Genomic DNA, 27,886 nt, shown 5'->3' on the forward strand with positions numbered 1-27,886 from the left:
ACCTAAGCCTAGTTTTTGCGTACTTTTCTTTAACTTATTAGCTTTTATTAATTAAATAATAATAATAAAATAAAAATCAAAAAAATTTACTTATGGTAGTAGTGTGACACCACTTATAAAATTAAATGCAGTATTTTATACTGTATTAAAATCAAATTTTAATGACGGGAATGAAAAAAATGCAACAGATACATTGAATAGGCTGTACGAAAACACCATTTAACCTCTTAACTTTGGTTTAATTTCGTTGCTAGCATCACAATATAACAGATTTTATATATCAAGACCGAATAAATCAAACGTAATGTTTGCTGAGGTGGATGTCTTTGTTGGAAATAATACTATCGTAGATCCTGAAATATTCCAATTATGGCTGAATGGTTATACAGGTAAGCCAAATGGACAGAAGTCAGGAAAATGTACAATGAAAAACTTTACGTAATAGCTTGTTTTTTTTTAATTTTACTGCAAGTTTTGATTATCATTCAGCATTTGAAAACTTCTCTAGATAGTAAATCTGTTTATGTAATAATAGATTAAGGCCCACCAGTGGCCAAGTAATTTCGTTTCCCAAATGCTGGGAGTTTGGTTGTGAGTTTGCTCTTTGCCAGGACGGGCTGGCCACATGGAGTTTTCCAGGTTTTCTCCACACCTGTAACGCCTGAGTAGGGGGCAGTTACCCTTAAAAAGACCTCCCGGAAGGCATTCCCCCTAGGCAGATCACTTAAGCGTTGCATTGCCATAACTTGACAAAACAAACAATTAATAGTTTAAACCATGCTTCTATTTTTAAAAATTTTGATTGATGAAAAGCAAGATTGTATCTGTACCTCTGTTACCTGGATTTTAGAGGCCATCAAAGCATCGCAAAAGTTATAGCATTCCAATGCAAAGAAACCAAACATATATAGAAGTAATCTCTGAAAATAAGATATTCTACTGCAAAGTTTTCCCTATGCTTTTTTTAATTGGTTTGGACAAATTCTAAAAAAAGGTGCAATTTTTAAAAAAAAATTCTACAAGCAGTTTACTAACAAAACCATTTCAATGCACTGTGTATATTTAGTAAATGGTTTTGCTAAAATATGTTGTATAATATTTTTTCAAAAATGTTTGACTCTATAATTTTGAATTTAAACATGCTATATAGTATTCACTACATTGTTTAAATATATGTTATAAAAAAATTTTGTGTCAGCAATACATTTTGCATCATATAAAAAATTTTAGTCATTGTTCTAAACAGGAAAGCAGTAGGTTTTAAACATCCTTATATGATATTTTTGCCTTTAAATTTTTGTTGATTTTCATCTGTCTGTTAGTATTGCAAAAGATGTTTCTTGGAATCATATTCATGAAAAACTGATTCATTTGGTTTTTTCAAGTATTAATGGTTTTTAACAGAGATAAAATGTTTATAAATTGAGACTAAAGTTAAGAAAACAGTGGTTTTTTGACAAATGATTTAATCTGTAGTGAAGTTAACCAGCTTTTAATCTAGATGTTGAAATCAGTTCTATAAAGAAGCAACTTTAATACAATTATTCTGTTTATTTTTATATGGTGTAATCAAATGAAACCCAGCTGGCTGAAAAAATGATGTGTTTGATGCAAATGATTTGATCATTATGGTGTGTTGATTGAATTTCTGGAACAGGGAGGCAGTCAAAGCTGAGCAATATACCAAAACCCCGATGAGCCTCCTTTGTGTAATAAAGGATAAGTGCCCAGGATTGCTGACCAAAGGTGTGAGCTTTCTTTACAATAATGAAAGTCCAAACATTACACATGCAAGTAGCTACAAAGCACTTTTACTGGGAAACAATGCATCACCTTCCATATAGTCCTGATCTGTCACCAGCTAATTTTTGTCTTTGGTTCACTAACATCCCCACAGTAATTTTCACAATGTTGACTCCTTCCCCATAGTGTGAAAGTCTTTTTTCGAACTATAAATCTTACTATCCTTTTCCTCCCCTTTCTCTTGTCTTACGTCACCTCCTCTTTGCACACGTGTTTGGCAATCCTCTATTTGTTTCAGCATTTGGGGATTAGTTTGCCTGATGATGCTTGTTCAACATGGGTGAAAACATTTGCACTTTTTATAAAAATTTGCTGGTTTATAGGTTTAGTGTTTTTAATTCTAATTTAACCAGTTTTAAGTGGCAGTTTTTTCTATTTGTAGTTTGTCCATTCATTCTTTTATCTAAGCTATAAATTTAACTCTTCAGATATAATTTTTTCTAGTTTAGCAGTCAACAGTTTTTCTTTCTAGTTGTCTCAAAATTATTTTCTTTTATGGATTAATTTATTCATTTTAATGCAAAAAAAATTATTGAAAAAAGGTATTTTTATTTTATTTCTATTATACAAGATCAATGAGATCATTTATTATTCATTTAAATTTTTAATATTTTATTAAAGTATATATATATAAATTTTATTTATAAGATTGTCTAAAGAGTTTAAAACTATTTTAAGTGTAACTTCTAAATACCACAAAATTGTTTTTTTAATATATCATCATTAAAAGAAGTAATAGAAAATCTGAATTATTTACGTAAATCTTTATTATTTATTATTAATGTAATTTAGCTCAAGATGCTGCAGCCTCTGTTCTTCAAGGTACATTGAAACAAGAATCCATTCCTTTAGATATGTTAATTAGTGATGTTCAAGATCATTACAGAACCTTCCAAATGTTGGAACGCTTGTTACATTCACCACCTCGACTTTCTGAACAATGGACTTTCCAAATAACACCTAGTATCCAAAAAATGTTAATAGAAAGGTAAAATTTTTGCATGCTAAATTTTCAGATTTTTAATAAGGTTATGTAAACAATATTAAAAACTAATATCTCTTAAGTCAATATTGTAAATATTAATTAATTTCAAAAATTATAATGATTTCAAAGATAATTCTGCAGAATTACAGTATTTTAATATTTCCCATTTATGTATGAATTTATTATAGTATATGATTTAATTATATGAAGCTCATGTAAATAGTAAACTTAAAATGAAGTTTAAAATTTTACTTTATTTGTGACAATTATGATTTATTCAAATTACATTATACAGGATGATTCATAAAGGTGAAACGCCCTATGACTTTGAAAAACGAAAGTTACGTTGCACATAAAACATACTAGACAGATTAACTTAAAGGACAAATGAAGATAGTCCTATTATGGTATTAGTAGCAGTTAATGCAAACCCTCAAACCCAATCAGATGTCATTTCACAAGTCTGTATGATTTCTCAATCATCTGTAGTATGAATTTTGAAAAGAAATAAATTCCACTGATATCGTCTTTATTATTATCGTTACATATTTATTTCTACTATACAAGATCATTGAGATCATTTATTATTCATTTAAATTTTTAATATTTTATTAAAGTATATATATATAAATTGTATTTATAAGATTGTCTAAAGAGTTTAAAACTATTTTACTATCAAGCATTACAAGTAACTAATTATGCTAAAAATGAGTTGATTTTTTTCAATTGGCTTTTAATTCAAGTTGATGACAATTCAAAATTTATATTATTGTATTTGTAGACTGATGATGCTCAATTTTTCAGGGATGGAGTGGTCAACACCCACAACTTACATTATTGAGCAGATGACAATTCACTCTAAAAAATGCCCATCAAGTTCAATGGTGCATTAATGTGCAATATGGGATTTTCCAACACAGATAATCGGCCCTTTTTTATGAAGGCTCATTGAGTAGTTTTCAATATTTGCATATGATTTTACAAGAAATAGTTACTGACTTGATAGAAGATTTGCCATTGATAGATTTGATTCCAGCATGATGGATCCCACCTCATCATACTGAGGTTAAAGACTGGTTACACTTTGTTTTCCCAGATCATTGGATTGATCAAGGAGGATCTGTGGAATGGCCACCTTGTTCATCAGACATAACTCTATTGGACTTTTTCCTTTGTGGGTTACCTAAATGAATAGTCTATTCAACTCCTACTATTACCATTGCAAATTTCCAGGATAGAATTGCAATATGTGCAAAAGTTAGACAAAACCTTTATGATTCACTCATCTCCTCTGCTCAGTTGTGTATTGGCGTTGAAGGACAGCAGCATTTTAAGCACATCATTAATTAAATTTGGATACAATGTTTTTTCTTTTGTTTTGTTAAAGAAACTTCTCTGCATAACATTTATTCAGAAGTTGCAGAAGTGAGCTACCCTGGAATGCTCATAAATGTAAAGTTGACTTATTGTTTCATAATGTGTTCTTGGAAAAATTAAGCAATAGAATTCATTTGAAGCAAGATTTAGACTAATTTCATCATTCTTTACACATTTACAATTGGAAAATTTGATATATCTGCAACAGCAAATAAGATATTTGAAATGGCCTTCAAAATAAGTTTCAAAGCTGATTCAAAATGCTACCAATAGATTTATTTTAGAGTGTTTCCACCTTTATGAATTACCCTATATATTCCATAAATTATCAAATGATAAGTCTCATTCTTTATCAGGCTTTGACTTAGTCAATTAAATACACAGATGTTACATAATTTGGATTAAAGGCCAATGATGGGCCAAGTTATTGTCCAATAATGAATGTGGCTTTATTATTTGATTATTAATATTAATCAGACTTTGTTTTTATACTTCCTAAATTATTTAATTTAATGTAATTGTGCCTATTAAAAATGAGAAGCAGTATTTACTAAAAGGGAATGAAATTTCTTAAATTTTTTTAAAGCTTTTTTTATAATGCAATATTTATCATTATATTTATGTACAGTTTAAATTTTATTGTATAATGTTAAAATTGTGATTATATATATAATAGATATAATTTATTTTACAGATATTATGAATTTGATAGCTCAGTGATAAGAGAATTTCTAGGTAAAAAATTATCATCTCGTAACAGAAAGGATCTAGATGAAGTGAGTGAAAAAACTGGGATTCACATCAAGAGTTGTAGGCGGCAGGTAGAATTTTTTAGATAAAAAAAAATATTTACTTAGTAAAGCTCTACTAATTTACTCATATCAGTATTTTGGTTTTATTTGCCTATAATACTTCAAATAGTAACAGTTTAATATTTTTATCTAAAAGTAGTCTTTCCTCTTGATGTCTAGTTAATAAGAAATTGTAAAACAAAGAATTAATCAGACTTTTTTAAAATTTTTATTTATATAATTATTGTTACTATTTTCAAAATTAATTTAATATTTTATTTAACCTAATTAAAAAGTAAATATATTAACATTTTTGACCTGGTTAATAGGTCATTTTCAGGCACCAAAGTCAAAAGTAGAGTGCTAGTATTGGAAAGACAGACAAAGGACCAGAATATGGAGCTAAAGAGGATCAGCTATCTAGCACTGAAAAATGGCCTCTGAAAGCATGTCATTCTCCACCTCATTTAGAACTTTGTACACAAAATATGTCTAAGTGTAAGCTTACTTCCTCCTCCTCCTCCTCCATATTCATGTACTCTAAAATCCTCCAACGTGACTATGAATCATCACTAAGAATAATAGTAAATGCATAGCTTATTTTATTAATGCATAGCCTATTTCATATTGCCTCCTACAAAATGATAAAGACTCCATAGATGAAAAATGGAGCAGTGGAGTATTACATAAATTTATCATCCTAACCATAAATGAGGACACTGGCATCAGCACAATGTATGTAAGTTACACTTCAAGATCCTTCAATCAGAGACTCAATAAATACAAAGAAGACATTAAAAGAGAGAGGTCAGCTACAGTTTTGTCTTCCTATGCACAACTTTCCAGCAGTCCCAGCATAGAAGTAGATTGTCAGGTTAGCAGGCAGCCAAAATTATCTGAACTGTCTCTCATCCCTCCTGTGCCAGCATTCTGGAGAAGTGAGAAATTTATAAACGGTGTTATCAATACATGCATAAACATCAGGACAAGGACTCCATTCCCCCTGCCTGGCAAAATCTTCACACTCTTTTACATCAACTACCACTTCCCTTGCTTGTTTATCTGAATCTATCTCTTCATCCTTTCTGCCAACACTAACACTCTGCTCTTGACTTTTAACACCTGGGGATGATCCATTAGCCAGGTTGAAAACATTAGTATTATTCTAAAAATTCCACAGTTAAAGGTGCAGTAATTAGTCCAGCTAAGTTATCACATTGATTGGTATATCATCTTCATTGAAATATAAGCTAAGGAAGCAAAAACATTAATTTATTTTCATTTTATTTTCATAGTTTGATAATGTCAAGAGAGTTTATAAAGTAGTAGATGATATGATTGGCCCTCTTGTTCAGAATATACAAAGCCAGTTCCTTCTTTCAGAAAATTTAGCAAGGTGAGTAATCGCTTTTAGATATGAAATCAAAATGTGATTTTAAATGTAAATCCAAATTTCTTGTCAATGATGAATGCAATTTGAAAACATTTAATATAAGATGCATTGATTTAGTTAAATTAATCCTGCATTACTGGTGCAGATTTTAAAATACTTGTGATAGTATGAAATTTATAAGATACCAATATTTTTAAACAAAAATTGTGAAATTATAGAGACTGCATTATAAAAATATGATTTAATATATTAATTTTATTATTATTTTTTTCTCTTCCTAATTATACTAAGTATTTAGAGATTAATAACAAGAACACAAATATCAATAAAATAAATGATACATTTGAAAAAATTTTAAAAATTAACATCAAATTTAAAACTGATAAAATGATTCAAATTTCATCTATCTGTATACTATTTATTGATTTTCTTAGCAAAGCACTAAATACCCAAATGGAAAATGTTTATTGATAGGAAGTCAAGAATTTGACTGGTTCTATCACCATTTTAAAATATAAAAAAAAATAGTTTTATGTCTTTGTATAAATAACTTAGTTTTACAATTAACTTCTAATTTAATGAGATAAAAACAAGAGATGCCACTTATTAAAAATAAAAGAAAAAAATCTAAAAACTGTCTATTGGCATTACTTGTAAATATGTTTAATTAACATGTACTTACAGTATATAACTATTTTCTTCAGATAATATGGTGGATGGAATGTTATAAATCATCAATTTGCATATTTGAAAATGTTTTCTATCTCTAGATTTATAACGTTCCATCTGCCATATTACCTGAAGAAGACTTATACATTCTGTCAAATAAATACCAGGAATTGTCCATTTCAAAAGCCTGTGTAAAATATACAAAAAACAAACTTTTTGCTGTAAGTTGGTACTAGTGTACTTAATTGTCATGTGAATTTGTAGCATCATCTGTCAACCAGTGTATTTACAACTGTTAGTTTTGTTATTGAATGCGAAGTGTGCTTTGCGATTTTTAAAATGGACAAAAATATCAAACAAAGAGGGCCTCAAATTTTGTGTTGCCAATGAAATTTCTTGTGCTGGGGTCATTGAGAATGTTGCATAAGGCCTATGGTGAGTCAGTTTTATCCAAAACATGTGCATACAAGTGATACAAAGCATTTAAAGATGGCTGAGAAGTGGTGGAAGACTTGCCTTGTTCTGGTTGGCTTTCAACATCTTTGACTGATGAAAACATTGACAAAGTAAAGGAAATGGTAATGGAAAATTGTTATTCAAGCTTGAGAGAGATGGCTCAGAATCTGAACATGTTTCATTAATCCATTTGCACAACTTTATTTGATATTTTGGACATTAGACATGTCACAGCATGATTTGTTCCAAAGGAGCTGAATTTTCTTCAAAAAGAGTACTGGAAAAAGGTTGCTGAAGACATGCTTAAATGAGCCAATTTGGACCCTACATTCATGAAATGCATTATAACAGTAACAGGTGATGAGATGTGGGTTTATGAGTTTGACATGCAAACCAGCCAACAAGCTTTGGAATGGCACTTTAATAATGAGCCAAAACTGAAAAAATCACATGAAAGTTGCTCAAAAATCAAAGTCATGATGACTGTTTTCTTTGATTGTCGTGGTGTTGTCCACTTGAAATTTCTTCCAGAGGGGAAAACTCCCTCTGGAAGAAATTTGTCAACAAACAATATTACCTGGGCATTATGAGGTGTTTGAGAGAGAATGTTTGCTGGAAAAGTGGAAAAGGCCATATTCGTGAAAGAACAGTTCTTGGATGTTGCACCACAATAATGCACTTTTAATGCACACAATAATGCATTTTCTCACACATTGATCCTTGTACATGAATTTTTAACCAAAAACTCAACGAATGTCATCAACCAAGTACCATATTCACCAGATATGGCCTGGTGTGATTTTTTTCTCTTCCCCAAACTCAAATTACCACTTTGTGAAAGATGCTTCGAGTTTATTGAAAAAATAAAACAAAATTTGCAAAGGGAACTGCAGGCTATACTGGAAAGTGCTTATAAGAAGTGTTTTGATGACTGGATTATTTGTTGACAGAAGTGTTTCCCCATCAAATGGGGCATATTTTGAAAGTGACAAAATAAGTTTGGATGATTAAACCAATATTTTGTATTTTATTTAACAATCCCTGGTATTTGACAGAGTGTATACTGTTAAAAATACTTGTTAATTAAATGTATTTACCAGTAATGCTAATAGACAGTTTTTAGATTTTCTTTCTTTTATATTTAACTTCTAATTTTTTTCATCTGCATATTGTTGTTTTTCATTGCTTCTAAGAATATTTTTTCTTATTGCTAAACTATTTAACCCAGAGATTATTTCTAAAATTTTATTTTTATACTTAGTTGACATATATCATGATTAAAAAACTGATGATTTTTAAAAAATTACAGAAAATGTCAAAATTGTTTTATAGAAATTTAAATTTAATACTTTAATTGTTCTTATAAATAAAAAGAAATAGTAAAAATTGAAGGATGCAACTTGGACTAACACAATTTTGACACAAGAAGAATCATATATCTATTTAATTTAATAAACTATGAATTAAAAACTGCGTATTTTTGAATTGTCAATAAAAGAACTGCATTATCTTATTCATTAACAATCTTATTTGGAAAATATGACATATTGGTTAATAACTATATACTATTAAATCAATGATGCAACACATTATTACTGAAATATGAAATAAGGCAAACAAAATTAAAATGTATTTTTTAAAATTGCAATTAAAATAAAATTTCTTTATCATCATAGAAAAATAATAATTTACATATAGATATATCAATAATTAAAAAATAATTAATTTCATGATGATGTTTGCTGAGTTAATTTTAGTAACAGTGTGCTAAAATAATGGGGACACAATATAAACATATACATGGTGGTATGAACTCCATAGGACAAGTTTTTTCCTCAAAAGTTATTGATCAAATGAAATTTTTTTTTTTCTGTATGTGAAAGGAAAGGAAGGAATTTTCAAAATCTTATTTTGAGTTAGAACTCGTGTGTGCTAGATGTACTGTACAGTAGCATCATCTCAAGTTAATTAATGTATTAAAATAAGCTAAGTTATTTCTACATTCTAAATTTTAACCTAATGGTCACAAATATTTTCATAAATTAGATGAAAAGTAAAGCATATTTACAAAATTATATTCATGATGCTTCTGTTTGAATCATAAAGTATTAATCTTATAATGTAGTAATTTGATCATTTTTCACTTACGTGTATGTATGAAACTTAGAATGTTTACAATATAAACTAAAATATGAATTTCTAACAATAAATCAAATTGCATCAAATTTTTTTTATTTTTGATCAAATCATTAGATTAATTTGTCCTAATGGCTGGCAGATACTGTCATTTTATTTAAATATAAATAGTTAGAAATGAACTATTTTAATTTAATTGATTAATTTAGAAATGTTTTGAAGAAAAGATCATCTGGATCAAGACTTGAACCTGTAACTTCTTATAGTCTGGGTTGATATACTGTATTACCAGTTATACTATCCAGATTTTTAATTTGACCTTTCTCTTAAGAAATGAATGAATTTGAAATTACCATGTAATCTTAATGATTAAATTTTCAATATATTACCAGAATCTAGAAATATTTAATATTTATGTAAGATGATGGCATCTACCTAATTTACTATATATCCAAAATATAAGTAGACTTTTGAAACTGGAAAAAGTTCTCTAAAACTATATGTTGAGTATAAAACATCCATTGGGTATAAAATGAATATCTTTACCATAGTAGTAGACAAGTGAAACAGCACTCCTAACAATTCCTGTGCATTACTATTAAAATTCCACCAGACAAATATTTTCATATAAAGCTTGGGTTTGATGAACTTACTTAATTTATTTAACAAAGAGATAATTTTTATTATTAAAGTAAAATTGAACACTGTTTTCAACAGCTAATGTACAAACCATATATCACTGATACAAATGGCAGCATGGAAGCGAAGATTTACTACAGTGTGCCATTATTGTTTGCTGTATATTGCAGTATTATCATGGTATTATGCTATACAAACTATTAATATTTTGTTAATAAAATGTATAAATTGTAGAACTAAAATAAAGTTTCATATATTGATGAATAAAAAGTGTGACTGCAAGGAGGATTGAATCTCCAGATTTCAACATTAGGCTATAAAAAAGATCTGTTGGAGTTAAGCTTACCTCATCATTTTGGGAACTCTTCTTTCTCTTGTCTGATAACTATTACCTTGGTGACACCAATGAAAGAGGAAATTATGCTAGTTTCTAAGTTTATATATTAGCCATTTTTAGGACAACAGTTATGAATGTATGAATCTTGTTGCTTTTCATGTTTTGTCAAAAGCATTCCTTTATTAATTATTATATGTGGAATGTTAATTGTAACTTTTATTTTCTGTAAATAAATTAATTCTATATTGATAAAATTATCAGATAAAAACAAAACTTCAAAAGTTAGGGTCTCAAGTATTATTTACAGAGTAGTTTTAACATTTTACATCCTTACATATTAAAGTATAAAATTGCATACAGAACCATCTTATATTTATTTCACAAATCTGCAAGATCTCAAATGTTTTTAAATTTTTTATTTTCATCCATATTTTTTAATACATCTGGTTCTTTCAGTATATAATTTCATATTTGAGAAAACATGCTAACATTTATTAATTTTATAATAATTTATAAACATTTTTTGTTAAAATCACTAAAATTTAAAATAGCTGACATTTTATTTTTAGTTGCAATTCCTGTTATTTATTCTGATATTAATATAAATAATATATACTTTATCAAAAATAATTTATTTATGAAAGTGCACTTTTATGTTGTTTATATTATCAGTTTTTAAAAAAATAGAAATTACATATATGTGATTGGATATATTTATCAAAACATATTCTTTTTTTTTGAAATATTGATATATTAATTTATAGAAAGTATGCAGCTGTTGTGTATCTTACAAATAACAGATTTGAAACAGGAAAAAGAAAATTACAGTATTTAACATTCAATGATTTTCTACATTGTGCAAATCAGATGATGTCTAATTGGTCTTGTATGAAAACAGGTATTTATTTAAATCTGCTTAAAATAATTCTTGAAAGATTAAAAATAATTAAAAATTATTTTGTTTCTTAGATTGTAAATATGAAGAAACTGCTATGGAAATGGACAGAGAATTTTTGCAAGAATTAAGAGAAATGAAGTTACTTTTGGAAAGAGATAATCTTGATAGTCATAAACATTTAGTCCTTTCTGCTTTAAAAGCAAAAATCACAGAAAGAACTTACAGTGATTTAGAAAATACCTTTAAAGTAAGTATATTAATATCAAATTATTCAATATTTCTTTCCCAGATGTTATAGAATATATCATAGAGAAAGTATGGTGATTAGTCAAATTTTGATCTTCTGGTTTTGCATTTTGCATTTCTTGATATCTTGACACTCAAGGAGCCCAAAAGTGTAAAATAAAACCCCATATAAAATTGTGTGTACTATTTTGCATTATATGTCAAAGTTGGATGAACCAAAAGTTTGGAACTTGGCAGGATTATTTTTATATGTGGGGCATTGATGGGTATTAAATTTTGTGTTTAAAGGTCAAAAGGATAAGGAGATAGAGGGGTTGTGTGTCATATCTCAAGTGGGATCACCTTAAGGAAAATTTTACTCATTATTGGCATTTACAATATTTTTAAAATCTCATCATTACTATCAAAACTTAGTTTTCTGCCTTTTTATAATAACTAATAATATAAAAATTATTTTTAATAAAATCTCATAAAAGATGGTACCACATACAATTTTAACTTTGAGCTAATGTGTCTTAGTGTTTTTTAAAAAGAGATTTTTATCACAATTAAATAAAATTATTCCTTTCAAGCATTTATTATTATTTAAATTTTATATTGTAATGTAATTGAAAATTATTGGACTTCCTGGTTCCCTTAACCTTCTATTTGAGTGCCAGGAAAGTTGAGCAAGAACCCTTTGCAATCTTTTCAATATTTTTATTAAATACATACCTCACATGGTTTCACCACTCATTTTTTTAATGGTATCCAACCACTTCTTCTTTGAGTATTTTAGCTGGACAAAAAAAATCTTGACTTGTTCTTGAAAAACTTGGTCTTGAAATATTCTATGACTTTGTATGACTATGACTATGCCATATGCCATTGACTTCATAGGACTTGAGATAAGATTCCTCCATATGAAAGTTTGAGTGCATGGTACCTGAATCAACAAATAACTCACTACTGATTATCTGTACTCTAATGCAATTGCATTTAGTTATTACATAGCAGATGCAAGATATTGCCTGGTGCAATATTTGTATCTAAATCCTGTATATACAGTGGAGCAGAGGTGTAGCGTGGGTATCAGCCGCCCAGGGCGGAGGAAAATTTTGCCTCCCCTAAATAAAATATGGGGAATCCCTACAAGTCAGTACAGACGGTGTTGTCAGTCGCTACAATGAGCAAGATGTCATTATTATACATTCATTTAAAGAAAGGGGATTCCCCAGTTTCGTCACAGAATAAGTAATGAAAAATTCCGTGCTCATTTCAATCGGTCTGAATCATAGGTGCGACAAAAATATGAAATGAAATGGTTCAAATTTTTACAAGATAATATTATTATTTATTGTGAAAAAATGCCGACCCCTAAAAGTGCCGCCCCCACTACGCTATGCCACTGCAGTGGAAATCTTTTAATGAATTTTAACATTTGAAAATAAGTAATTCCATCTGATCTTACATATCAACATAACAGCATAAAAAACTTCATCCCATAACATTTCCATATATTAAGTTGAAAGAACAATCAAAAAACTAAAAAATAATGAAAGTCCAGGAAATGGTAGAAAACAGTAGAGATGATTAAAAATGTGATAATCTATTTCAGGAAATACTTCTGTTGTATAATATGACTCGAGACGGAAGGATTCCCAAGGAATGGCATATGCTTAATTCTAATTCTAATGTTAAAGGAAGTAAATCAGAATGAAAAATTTGTTGAACTATTGCTCTCCTAAGCACTCTGGGAAAAGTCATAATAACAATCCTAACAGAAAGATTAAAAGATCAAATGGAAGAACATTTGATAGAGGAGAAGCAGGGTTCAGAAGTGATCAGAGCACAATACATCAAATACTATCTCTATACCTCATCACTGAAAAGGCTCAAAGAACAAAAATATTTATTGACTTCTATGAAGTATTTGACAGCATAGACCAGTATGTGATTTGGGGACAGTGTTGGAATTCTATAGAATGGAAAATAAAGTAATCTGCTAAAAGATTCAACAACAATGCAAAATATAAGGCTAAAATCAGCAATATTTGCCAGATATAACCACTTATTTAAGAAACCACTGAAAAGGGTTTTATAGGCAAATAAACAAATTTGTTACTGATGTAAAGTTATTAAAAGAAATCAAAACTGTTGCTGAGTACACTTATGTAAGATTATTTGATTTTTAAATTTTATGTCTTAAAAAGTTTTTAATTTACAGTTATTATCTGTAGACTGAGGAGAGATCAGTATAAACTCCAATCTGAAATGCACATAAATAAAAGATCTGTGAATTAAAATTATCTTCTCAGTGGCTCTTGACCTCTGCCGAATGTCAGATTGGAAGGACAGAACAAATTTGTTTATTTGCCTATGAACCTCTTTTCAATGGTTTTCTAAATAAACATAAATAAAGTGGCAGTGACAGGGTCAAATCAGAAACTGGAATAAGACATGGAGATACTATATCTATCAGATTATTTATTTCTCATCTTGAAAGAATGACGGACAAATGTAAAGAAGAGGCAACTGATTTTCCATCTTTGGGTTCAGAATAAACAACTTAAGATACAAGGGATGATTAACTTTTGTCTGGAATTTCAATAATGGCCATGGAACTGTGCATGTTACATAGTCCCAACTGGTTTTTGCTGTAGGTTTTATCTGGTTTTTTTCTCTCCTCCATCTACTAACACTTCTTCAATCATTTTGACACAGATAGTATGCCTGCTGAATAGAAGTATTTTGATGGGTACCAGAGCACAGCCCTGTGCACAGTGAAGGTGATCAGCAGACTTGGTTAGGAAATTCTGAATCACCCTGCATACAGTCCAGGTCTGTCATCATAGGATTATCATGAGTTTGGCTTTGTAAGGGAAGACTTGAGATATGAGAGCCACTGCATGAAGAACTTTCTGAAATCAGAGTTAGTCATGCATTGGTTTCAACACCAATCAAAATATGCAGAGAAAAACATAAATGGGGACTGTGTAACCAGTGCAATAACTATATAGGTGCAATGGGTGCCTACAGTGCCAAAACTAGTTTTCCCAAAATGTTTTGGAGGAGGATGAAAAGAAGCTGGAAAGATCAGTGATGACTTCAAACTAGACAGTAAGGTTTAGGGTAAATTTAAATATTGGAAAAACAAAGATGATGTTTGGGAAGAAGCACATAAGGAAACCAGTAATGATAAATGGAGAAGAAATTCACAGTGTTGAAGACTTCACTTACCTGTGCAGCAAGATGACATATAACCTTGACTACCAGAGGAAATAATGAGATTGGCCAAGGCAAAAATGAATTTAACATATTCACTGTTACCTGTTATAAGGCAAAATTGCATTGAATGTGCCAATTAGGTTTTTTTTTTTTTTGTAAAATACGTCATTGTTTCATACAGATAAATAATAAGAAGGTCTCAAACATTGTGGGCATTGAGTCCATGGTTATATGTATAGCTATAGCAGAGATCTCAATAAATTTTAACATTTGAAAATAATTAATTTCATCTGACCTCATCTATCTACACAATAACTTATAAAAACTTATCTGTCCATAAATATAAATAAAATAGTTGCTGTTTACTTTTCATGTATCCGTATTTCCTAATTAACTTTATGCTTACTGATAATTCTTACATTCAAATTATTAATGCACAGGGAGTGGCTTTTCACAATACACTTGCTTTTAAATTTCATGTCAATAAAATTATTAAAAATCTCATTATCAGAAGAATACTTTTGTGGCAGCATTGTCAAACTATTTTTTTATGATTAGTTTCACAATCAGTCTTTTTTTTACCAACTTCTGATTGATAATAGATTACTGTCTTCCAATATGGTCTTTGACTGTTTCATCTTTGTAACTTATCTGAAATTAGTGTCTCTTACTTAATAAATGAATTCATCTAACACTGATTCTGGTAGAGCTTGTTGACACTCAATAACATATACCTTTATGTTCTAGCTCGTCATATGTGCAATCAGTCATGCTTATATAGGTTGCCATATTTTTTAATAAGAAAGAATAATGAGAAATGCTTATAGAGCTATCAACCAAATGAAATATTTTAAGAACATTCGATACTTTGACTTCACAAGATATAAAGGATGTATGATACTATATAACATGTATTTTTATACTTTTATTATTGTATTTTACTTTTGTAATATAGTTTTTTTTAATTGTTTGTTTTTTAATATTATAAAATCAATTTATATATAAATATATTTTTGTGATAGGCTCTATCAAGAACTCTTGTAAATATAGCATATGGTTTAAATCATAGCAAAGAAGTCAGAGATTTATTTGTGGACATTGTGGAAAAGGTAAAAAATTATATTTTTAAGACACTTTATTAAATTTTATATTTAATATATTATAGTATAATTAAAATTAAAAAATAACATTTATCAGTTCTATGTACAACAAATAGAAATGCATGGATAATACTTTATAGGATTAGTAAGTTCTCTGGGCACCCACCATACACACATTTTGTAGAATTTCAAATTATTATACATTATGGTGTAGGCTAAACTCTTATGCATGAGAATATCCTAGTGCAGTTGTTACACTTAGATCTGTCTATAGACTCAAGAATCTATTCGCTTGTGCCAACGATAGATCTGACACCTAGCGGTATTAGCGCGAACTACATAATGGCAGCTGCTATGGGTATAAAGTAGTTTGTTAGAATAGAAAGTGTTCACCCTATCTAATATAGGCCATCGTCTGGTTTAATATTATAAATGTTCCAAAATGGAACGTACCGTTTTCGAATATTTTACATATTTAAAATTCAAAAAATAATTTAACTTCAAAATAAATTGAAAGAAGTGTGTATATTAAATAAATAAATAAACAAATAAAACACAGAAAACAAAGCTAAGTAGAAAGAAATGGTTTAAGGGTTTTTAAATGCTATTCTTTTTTCTATTATATATTTCCACGCTATTGGAAGCGCATTAGCATCCATAGCATTTAGGCAACGGTTTTTCATTTTACTTTTATAAATTTCTACTTTTTCCATCTCCAACGCAATGGATGGAGAGTGCACCGTTTAAATGACTTTAGCCTCTTCCCATTTTGCAATCGTTCATTCAGTCTGTGCTATAATTGATAATATTGTGTTGTGTCGTTTGTCAACGTTGTATCAAATGCTCTTTTTTTTATAAAAATCGAGAATGATCTATAAAAGAGCACCTACTATCTGTAGTTTGCTACGGAACGATAAAGACAGCATAAAAAAAGAAGGTAAAGCTGGGGTATATAAAATTCCATTTGAAAATCAACAGTTAGGAATCGAAAAAGATTATGTGGTGTGACTAGAAGAAACCTGGCGGTACGTCTGCAAGAACATACATACAATTTTGACAAAGGACACAACACTATTAGCAATTATGGCACAGACTGAAGGAGCGATTGTAAAATGGGAAGAGGCTAAAGTCATTTAAATGGTGCACTCTCCATCCATTGCGTTGGAGATGGAAAAGGTGAAAATTTATAAAATTAAAATGAAAAACCGTTGCCTAAATGCTATGGATGCTAATGCGCTTCCAATAGTGTGGAAATATATAATAGAAAAAAGAATAGCATTTAAAAACCCTTAAATCATTTCTTTCTACTTAGCTTTGTTTTCTGTGTTTTATTTGTTTATTTATTTATTTAATATACACACTTCTTTCAATTTATTTTGAAGTTAAATTATTTTTTGAGTTTTAAATATGTAAAATATTCGAAAACGGTACGTTCCATTTTGGAACATTTATAATATTAAACCTGACGATGGCCTATATTAGATAGAGTAAAAACATTTGTATAAAAGAATTTTAAGCTCAGCAAAATTAGCTGTGGTGAAACTGAAGTGAATTGTTTGCTGAGAAAGAGCTGGATAGATGTGAAGTTATCAGTTTTAGTATTTCCTCTCCTTCTGTAAGACATCTTTTTCGATCAGCCACATATTCTAAAATGTCACAAAGTGTAATCATCGTGACTTAAACAACTACGAAATCAACTAGGATTAATGTCGGATACAAATGCGAATAAAACGTTTTGACTACAGAGAGAAAAGTTATTAAAAAGACAACACATAAGTAACTCTCGTACGTTGTCAAGCACGTTATACCCTTTGTGGCAGCCATTTTGGTCGACTCATATGCCACCTATATTTACTGGCACAAGCGAATAGCTACTTGTCTAGCACAAATCATCTCCACCCACTGCACAGTTGCTTCTGAAGCAATTTCAATGCAACCAGATTGGTCTTCATCAGCAACTTTTGAGTGTCTTTGAGAAAATTTATCAGCTTTGTTGTATACTGTTTTACACAAAAAACACTTTCAACACAACAGGAAACATTCCTTATAAACTTCCTTTGCAAGAAGTCCTTTTGCTCACAAAAAGTGAACAATATTCTACTCTTCAGTGTACCTTCTGTAAGCATAGTTGCCATTTTGAAGCAAAGCTGGACATGTGTAGGCCACCCCTGCACATGTCCAGCTTTAGGGGGCACAGGATACAGCTGCACTTCTCTTATTGGGATTTTCCTGAGTAATGCCAGGTACTGTACATCAGATAGTAAAAAATTTTGTAGGGCTTATTTCCTTTCTGCACCCTTTACCACTTTCAGAAAATCAACTATAAAAATTGTGATATTGACAACAACCAAGAAGATGACGTAAACCATTTCTTGTACGAGTGTACCAAATATGAAAATCAACACACCCAGTTCGAGGCATCATGCGTCCATGCTGGCTGCAACTGGTCTCTTAATGAAAAGGACTTAGTCATGGACAGTACCCTTTTTAGGGCATTTAACAAATTCATCACCAAGACCAGGACTCTCATGCAGATTACCTATTTATGCCCCAACATATGTTGATCCCAACCAAACGAGCGATAATGACTTACCAGCTTCTACTGATATCAACAATGATAACAAGGACGAAGACAACTGCTATGATAACAGTGGCAAAAGTGATGATCCATCATTCTGGCTGTCAAAGTTCGCACCCCAAAACTGTGTGGTCTGCAATTTTCCCACCAGTGAACAAGACCAGGACATCGTGTTGCCCATCACTTCTGACTGTATGTGAAGTTTTTATGCCCTCCTAACTGCTTTGGTTTATTGTTATTTTCACTGCAATGTTACATGCCTTTATTTCTGTTATTATTTTTGTTTATTGTTTTCACTGAATTTTTTGTTCTTTGTTTTCTATGTTGTAACCCATCCATTCTTGTAAATATCTATGTATTCATCCTTATTGTATTGATCCTTACAAATTCTGACGCAGCTCTTGGGGCCCCCCTTCTCCTTCATTTCCACTTTCCAATCAATTTTTCTCTTTCTTTCTTCATCTTAAGTTCTTCCCAGCCTACTTTCTTTTCAACCCTTAGGGCAAACTCAATTTACATAACAGACAGCACTCTAATCCTTTATAACAACAACAACAACAACCATTTGTAAAGATTTCTGGATACACTATTTGACACATGCATGTACCTAGTAGGGTTTAGGTGCCGGGACGTCTCTTGTCTCGAAGTCCCGGAACTTTTTCTAAATTTAATTGTCTCGGGTCCCGGGACTTTCGGGTCAAGACTCAAGACACGCTTGTCGAAATTGTATTGTAATAATTTTATTTTCGAAAGGTCATAATAAACTTTATTAGCTTCCCGCGCTTCGTCATTGAAAGTGCCATCTGTTAGCTTAAGGAGTAATTACTTGATACTCCTGTGTAACTTACTGAGTGAGTACACAATAAATACGCTCGCCGCCATATTGTTATTTTGTGACGTTTGTTTATGAGATCGTGATATTTGTGACTGTCTGTGTCAGCAATGTCAGCTCAGTCAGTCAGTCGTCAATTTCACTTTATGAGGTGTGCCCCAGCGAGATGATCCTAAGCTCAAACCACGCAATACATCTAGGAGTTGTAGACACATTTTATAAAAAAATCAGGCTACTGCCACATCCGCAGCTTCTACCTCCGAAGATACTGATGATAGTGATGATGAAATTGTGGAGAACAAAAACTCTTCTGATGAAGAAGAGGACTGCAATGCCAGCTATGAAACAAACTGCCCATTACAACCAATTGATGAAATTAAAATAGCGCTCGATGAAACTCGATTCCTAGTGAAATTGTTTAGAAAGAGTCCACTGAAAAACAGCCAATTACAGAAATATGTTAAATCAGAATTTGGAAAAGAACTCAGTTTATTACTGGATGTCAAAACGAGGTGGAATTCTATAATTGTAATGGCAGAAAAGTTTTTGAAGCTCAGAAATTGCGTAAAGAAAGCGTTGATTTATTTAAACATGTTAGACAAATGGAATGAGGAAAATCTTCTTTTGCAGTCAATCGTTACTTTATTGCAGCCAGTCAAGATAGCTGAAGAAGCCTTAAGCAGACAAAACTCTTTGTTACTCACAGCCAAAGCAATAATTGACATTTTACTGAAAAAAATTCAATCGACAATGACAAATGATAATCTGGCGGTACGGTTCTTTGAAACATTGAAAGCCCGTCTAAAAGAAAGAAGATCACAACGGGTTGTTTGTTTGTTAAAATATTTGCACACTGGCCACCACAGCTCACAGTTGCAAAATACAGATTTTTTTACTTCGAATTTGAATAAAACTGCACTTATTGCTTTTGTGGAAGATCTGTATTGCAGACTTTTTGAAAATATCCCTCGTATCCAAATGCCAGATTTGGAAATAATGGACGCCGAACCCAGTACCAGTAGCTCTACAGTACACAATGAACCTGACGAGTTGTTTCATAGTCAAATGGAACAGGCAATCAAAAAAATCAAAGAAAATGTACCCGAAATTCTTGCAAGAAGATCAAGAGCAACATTAAAAAAGGAGTTCCAGTTATTTGAAGCAAGTTGCTTCAAGCAATCGGAAAACGTACCGAAAGTTTGGAACTACTGTACCTTGTAAAGCTTTAAACACAATAAAACCAACATCTGTTGAAAATGAGCGAGTGTTCTTGTCTGGAGGCATTATTACAAAAATCAGAAACAGATTATTGGAGAAAGCTGTAAATGCTCTGATTTTTTTAAATGCCCATTTTATTAAATCAGAAAAGAAGTCTAATTACTAGTTTATTATATTATTTATATGACTAATGAATAGAGACTAGGTGATGATTATTAATGATTAGTATGATCACTAAGTTGGTTTTATAATTATAAGATTTTACTGTCAAAAAATGAATCCATGATTATAAGAATTAAACATACGAATTGTTTAGACTTTAATTAACGTTATAAATATTAGGATTTGATTTTATGTTCAATAAATGTTGATTTTTACTAAAATTGCTTTTTTATTGATATATCTCACCAAAAATGAACTCGATTCTAATTTTATTCTGAGAAGTCTCCAAGTCCTGGGACGACCCGGGATTTTGATCATGGGTTCTCTCGTGTTCCGGGACTTTAAGAATGTCGAGACTTCCCAAACCCTAGTATCTAGAGTCTGCTACCTTAATAAATCATCAGGATGAATTTTGCTGCCACTTAATAACACTTTTAGTAATTACTGCTGTTTTTAACTATTACATATCAGTTTCCCATGTATTAGTATTTAAGTATTAACTATACTTATAATTATATTACTAATTCATACAGATTGGCAATCTATATAGTGCACACTTCTGGTATACCACCATTGATCAATTTTCAGTTTTGAACACATGTCCTGTTTTGCTTGTAAGTGCATGCTCTTATATGTGCCAACTTGTTTTGGCACCACACTTCTGTGTCAGTGCAAATATAATGATACAGTAATGATTCAGTGACATCTTTAATAACCATTATTATTTTTAATAATTACCTGTGTAGGCCACCCCTGCTCTAATAACCACAATTATTAAAACTAAAAAGTTTAGTACAAAAGTTTACATTCGCTTTTATAACTACTTAAAAGGAGTTTTTGGATGAATAAACCAAAATGTTATATCATTTGAATCCAATGTTCAGCTGAGTTCAAGAATTACTCATAAGACTATTTTATTTTCTGATATTTTATTGATCTGAAATGCATTTAAATCAAATATCGGAGAATAAAATTGTCTTGTGAGTAATTCTTGAACTTGGGTGAATGCTGGATTGAAATAACATGATATTTTGGTTTATTTGTCCAAAATAACCTCTTTAAGTGGTTATAAAAGCCAAAATAAAAAATTCTGGTACTATAAAAGTTTTTAAATAATGAGTTTTTTAGGTACTTTGTAGAATATATTCCTGATTTTGTCCCATCTATAAGAGCATGTCTTATAGATGCCTTACATGTTTGGAAATATGGTATTGAAGTTTATACTTCAATAGCTGGGAAATTGAGATGCTATTTATCATTGAACATATTTCAACTCAGTTAACTCTATCATCAAAAATACAGAGAGATTTCTGTTTTTTTTTTTTTACTTACTAAATATGGCCTTTTTTATAATTCACTCTTAATATTTTCATTTGTAACTGGAATAATGAAACACAAGATATTTTATTTTACTTAACCCTTAACTAGTTGATGCATGTCTCTAAATATTACTTTAATTATCTTAAATTCTAAATTTTGTTTTTCCCCCAACAAATGAGAGAATTGTTTATATGGTTTTATCACTAGAAATCTTATGATGTACTTAATTTCTGTAAACTGTGACATGGAATGAGACGTATTGTACAGTAGTACCACAATAGAAGTTGAAATAGTCAATTTTAGTTTTCTTATTGTAAATTTGTCACATTTTTATTTTTGATTTCATATAAAACAGCAACATTATTTTTTCATTTATTTTAAATTCATTTATTTTATTTTAAATAAAAAAAAATAATTTAAGAATCAATTTATTAAAAAGAAAGACTAAAAGATTTTTAAAATATTGCAATTTTTTCCTAAAACAATTTTTAGAAACATTATTTAAACATGTTTAGATCTGTATAGAATGAATGAATGTAATGAAATATATTGAGTCATTATTTCAATACTTTATCACTATTGCATGTAGATATATATATCTACACTTAAGGGGGTTGATTGAAAAGAATAGTTACTATATGTGGGTCAATGGAAGAAAAATATTGGGCGCTTCCTCTCTTAGGTCTTAATGTAATAACACAATCATTGCCCAAAAACATCTAAGATGTAAAATAATTACACCAATTAAAAAATTATGACAATTTAAGATGACTGTCAAATTTTTTTCTTGGGCATTTTCTTTGGTAAAGATAAGCTCGATGCTTTAAAGTGGTGCCTACAAGATTTTTACCTGTATTAATGTTTTTTACATTTTGCTTAAAAGCACCAAGCTTATCTTTACCAAAGAAACACTCATAAGAAAGAAATTGGATTGTCAACTTAAATTGTCATAATTTTCTACTTTGTGCAATTTTTTAATCTCAGATATTTTTGTGAATATGTATTTATTTCCATCTGTATATTTACAGATGAAAATAAATAAATATGGTTCTAAGTTATGTGTTTATTTGTGACTGTTAACACAAAATTGATGCCAATTATTTATGATAAAATTTCACAATAAAAAGTTATTGTGCATTATGTATGTCAATTATTATATAAAATTAATTAGGGAAAAAATGTTTGTGTCAACAATTATCTGTAAATTCAAAGGTTATACAGATAAATTTGTCAACATTTGGTTTTTTAAAATGTTTATTGAGTTGAATCATCTAGAATTAACTTTTATTTTTTCATACAGAGGAGAGAGAACAGATTCCTTCATTCATTTCTCCTGTAATATGATGTGAAGTATCTAAAAAAACGAAACAATTTAGATTAATGACAGATTGTTACAATCTTTTTATGTTGTTTTTGTTTTTATTTTTCAATTGAAATCAATTAGCATCAAACATTTTTATTATTTTCCAACTGTTTCTTTTTTTCCTAACAAAACTTGAAGTATTTTACAGGATGTCTGGGAAGTTGTATCTCTGTTTTTTCTTTCTTGTAAAGAGATATTGAGATATATGTACCTTATACATCACTTGCTCAGAATATCAGTATGCATTCCATAGCAATTACAGCAGAGTCTGATATGCTGCCAAGTTCACAGAGATAATCTGGTCTGAGAAAAGGAAATGCTCCTATCACTGCATCATTCTTCACTGATAGCACTACTGACTGGTTCTTTGAAAAAGCCTAATGGCATTTCTGGCATCCAAAGTTGGAACTTCGTGTTGGCCATAGGAGAGGTTCTGGGAATGCTTCTTATCCATGAACAATCCATCTGTTTGGGAACAGATTGTCCAAGCACCTGCAAGCTTGATCAAGTAGGAAAGTCAGTCAACAGCACATCATACAATAAAAGAGTTGAAAAATGCAGTAATAGGAGAATTTTATCTTCTCATACCAGATTATCTCAACAAAATATCTTAGCAAACAATGATTTTACATTGAGATTGGTTCCATCGAATAGTCATTCAGGAGAATGACCATTCAATAGAACCAATATATCATGTAAATCAAGAGTTAAGTATACAGTAGTGTATTACATTACATAATACATACAATAAGTTTTTACTTAGTAATAAATATAGTTTTTATAAAAAGTTTGTTTTACTTTGATTTTTTCAAATAATTATAAATTATTAAATATTCATTTTAGTTTATAGAACCTTGTCGTCATGGAAGATGGACTCTTCAAGAATTAAAATATTTTCTAGATGTTTATACAGAAATGGCTGTTAATTTGGATATGTTTCAAAGGTAATTAGAAATGTTATAAAATTATAAATTAAAATATTTTTATAGATAATTTTTAAATGTTTGCCTTTCAGTGAATTACATTTAATAGACATCTGGGAGAGATACATGAAAACTATGTCTAGTTGTATTTTACAAATGTATCATACTTAAATAATAAAAATATTACAATAAACGTTATTCAAAACTTGTTTTAAAAATGTATAGAAAGACAATATCACAAGTAGAAAAATTTAACAAAAAATTTTTTTTGATATATTAACAGTTAAAATAATTTAAAATTATGCTAAAATTGCTTATTTAATTTTAATATACTCTGTTTTATTGTTGAGGATATGGTAAAAAAATAAAACATGTTATTTTTAAACAAGTTGTTTTTAAATGATGTTTGGTGAACATGTATTAACTTTCATTATTCCATTCTAATGTATTAAATTTAATACAAGATACAACTTATCCAGTGGCGTAGCTAGGGGGTGCGGTAAGTGCGGTTTGCATCGGGCCCCTGGAAAGTGATAGGCCCGTGGGGCCCCAAAATCACAAGAAAAAATACCCAAAAAATTTTTTTGGGGCCCACAAATCTGGTTCCGCACCAGGCCCGGAGAACCGTAGCTATGCTACTGACTTAAACACCTATCTTTAGACCAAATCGCATAGTAGTTGTATATTTAACTTAACTGGCTGAAATGTAGCCTGATAATAAATCTGATTTGATTATTTCATTAGAATTTTCAAACTGATGTATATTCTAAAATTTATCTTTTTTGTTTGAGATATAATTGTCAATTGAGATGAATGTAATGATTTATAACTGCATATTCTGTTGATTTATTTAATAAATAGTACACGATATGATTTTTCAATTTTTTTAAATATTATTAATAAAAAGATTTGTCATATAAAAACTGTTCAGCAGAATTTCAGAATACTTGATTGGATGTTGACGCTATAAAAATATTTCAAAATTCAAGATAATTTTTTGAACAAATGAGAAACATTGAACGTTATAATTACGAATTTGTTTTCAACATCAATTCTCAAGAAGCTCAAGTACCATATAAGACAAATTTTGTTAAGAAAAAAGTTAAAAAATCGCATACAGTAATTCTAAAACACATTCGCTTGTTCCCTGTTGGTGGAGCTTAACAGTGTATTTGGGTATCAATAGATGGAAGTGGGTGTAATGGTAGTATTACACAATTTCTAGTAATTTTACCTTCTCGGCTGTTATACATACTTAACAAGGGAAAGAATTGGAATTGTGTCAGATTTGACACTCCAAGTTTTTTGCAAATCTCTACGTTTTGAGACCACCTGAACCCAAAAAAGTCAAAAAATATTCCTTGTGTGTGTTGTGGGCTATTTTGTTTAATATCTGAGGATTAAGAAACGAAATTTGGCACAGTAACTTGGGTATTAAGGGGCATTGATGGTATTATATTTTGGTGGTTAAAGGTTGAAAGAGTGGGGAGATAGAACACATGACTCTCCTCTATCTCGAACTTATGATTTTACTCGTTATTAACATTTACAATATTTTTATTTACAAAACTTGTCTCTACCACCAAAATTCAGCGTTTTTTCATTTCATAATAATTAATAATAATATAAAAATTTTTATGATAAAATCTCATAATAAATAACACTGTGTGTTGTGCCATCTGTTAATAGTATGAATAATAATAATATAAAAGTTACTTTTTAAATAAAAATTTTAACGTCAGGAAAGTTACGCAACTTGTTGTTGGATTTTATTTATATACGTTTGGTATACAGGTAACTCCCGTATAACTCCCGTATAACACGGGAGTTACGTTCCAAAAAATTGCCGTGTTATGTGAATCCGTGTTATACGAAACAAAGAAGTAGTGCGAAAAAGGGGGTTAGGTTCCAAAATTAAAAAACATGCTGTTAAATCCTTCTTTAAATCGGATTTATTATTCACAAGTCGAAAAGCCAGATGCAGGCAGGCATCAGGGCATACGAAATTACAAATAAAAATAATAATATACTGAATATTATACTGTAAAAATATAAAATAATTATAAAATAATTTATATTGTTAATTTAAATAGTAGCCAGGGGTGCCCCTAGTGGCCATTTTTTGGGATACAGTGATAGGATCCGGTTTTTCAGCTTTATATAGTACATTTTTTTCATGGGTAAAATACTTATTTATTATTTAAGTAAATATTTTACCAGAGGATTATTCATCCTATATGATGATCTCAGCATGAGCATCATCAACTGGTAACAGTTTTTATTACATTTCATGTTGTACTGTACGAGTGTTTTACCTAATTCCCGAACCGTGTTAGAGTGAACCCGTGTTATACGGGGGATGTTCCCAATTCTCGAACCGTGTTAGAGTGAATCCGTGCTATAGAAGTGCCGTGTTATACGGGGGTTACCTGTACTCCAATTGCATTTCGCCTCTCTAGTAGGACTTATCAGTGGATATGTGAGGACCCGAACGGGGGTCGACTAAAAGAGACGAAATTGGAGATTTCCATTGTTTAATGGAAGATTTTTTTTCTGTATTTAAACAATGAAAGATGCGAATTCGACAAACGCGCGCTGCGAAAGGAATCAAGTTCTGTCACGAAGATGACCTCTACCGCACCCTCCATCGGGTTTCGAATTGGCACCAGGTGACAATGAGAGGCGACTTGGAGGAGAAAGATTATAAAACCGTCGTTTCAAGGACATAAAGGAGTTCTTGGATGCGCGAGTTTCCTCTGGTGGTGGTGGGTTTTTTTTTCTTTTTTAGCTCTTTCTGCCCTGTGGGCACTAAGAGGGCCTCTTTTTGCAAGCCATTATGGGTTCGGCCAGGCCCACAATGGGTTGACCGGGTGGTGAGGGACGGGGCCGGACATATCCGGACGGACCACCCCCGAAAAATTCTTGGGGATTTTTCGACCCGTCGGGATTGGAACCCGGGTCCCCCAGAGCGGCAGGCTGCCACCTTGACCGCTCGGCCGTCTGGCCTTCTGGTGGTGGTGTGTGCGCCCATAACATCAGAAAGAAAGGATCCCTTCTGAACCTGAGGAAGCACCGTGGATGTGTGATTGCCTAGCCATCTCTAGATCATCGGTTCACATCGAGCTTCAGCAGCCAGAATACGTGCCATCCGCCCCGGGGCCTATCGTCTTCTCGTCGTCCCGTCGAACTGCCGGACATCGGAACACGAACTTTGGATGAACTCTTGTGGGGACTGTCAGTCGCGCGTTTTGTGTGGTGTTACCTCTTCGAACAAGAGTAACTTGTAAGAAAACTTTTATTTTTATTAAACAGTTTTTGATGGACAACCAGTCTCAGTGAGTCATCCACCCTCACCTGACCATCTGACCGCTCGACCGCCTTTGCTTTCACCCACTCCCGTCGGCCAACCCTACAGATACATCAAGTTAGTAATAGCTGTTCTTGTTTTATATT

At 30.7% G+C, this 27,886-nt stretch overlaps 1 protein-coding gene across 2 annotated transcripts; it reads left to right on the forward strand.

The window, feature by feature from the left end:
- On the forward strand, nt 1–27,829 carry Fibp (acidic fibroblast growth factor intracellular-binding protein). Of its 2 annotated transcripts, none has more exons than XM_067278833.1 (9): nt 1–389; nt 2,596–2,791; nt 4,860–4,986; nt 6,252–6,352; nt 11,351–11,484; nt 11,556–11,731; nt 15,960–16,046; nt 24,354–24,454; nt 27,746–27,829. In XM_067278833.1, the coding sequence occupies exons 1-9, from the start codon at nt 305–307 to the stop codon at nt 27,750–27,752; spliced, it is 1,014 nt and encodes a 337-aa protein (XP_067134934.1). In that variant the 5' UTR covers nt 1–304; the 3' UTR covers nt 27,753–27,829. The 2 variants fall into 2 exon arrangements, with proteins under 2 accessions (XP_067134934.1, XP_067134933.1); XM_067278832.1 differs by lacking the exon at nt 27,746–27,829 and adding an exon at nt 24,526–25,287.
- Nucleotides 27,830–27,886: the final 57 nt, after the last annotated feature.

Source organism: Centruroides vittatus, unplaced genomic scaffold, assembly GCF_030686945.1.
Source record: "Centruroides vittatus isolate TY-2023 unplaced genomic scaffold, ASM3068694v2 contig_824, whole genome shotgun sequence".
Lineage (NCBI taxonomy): Eukaryota > Metazoa > Arthropoda > Arachnida > Scorpiones > Buthidae > Centruroides > Centruroides vittatus.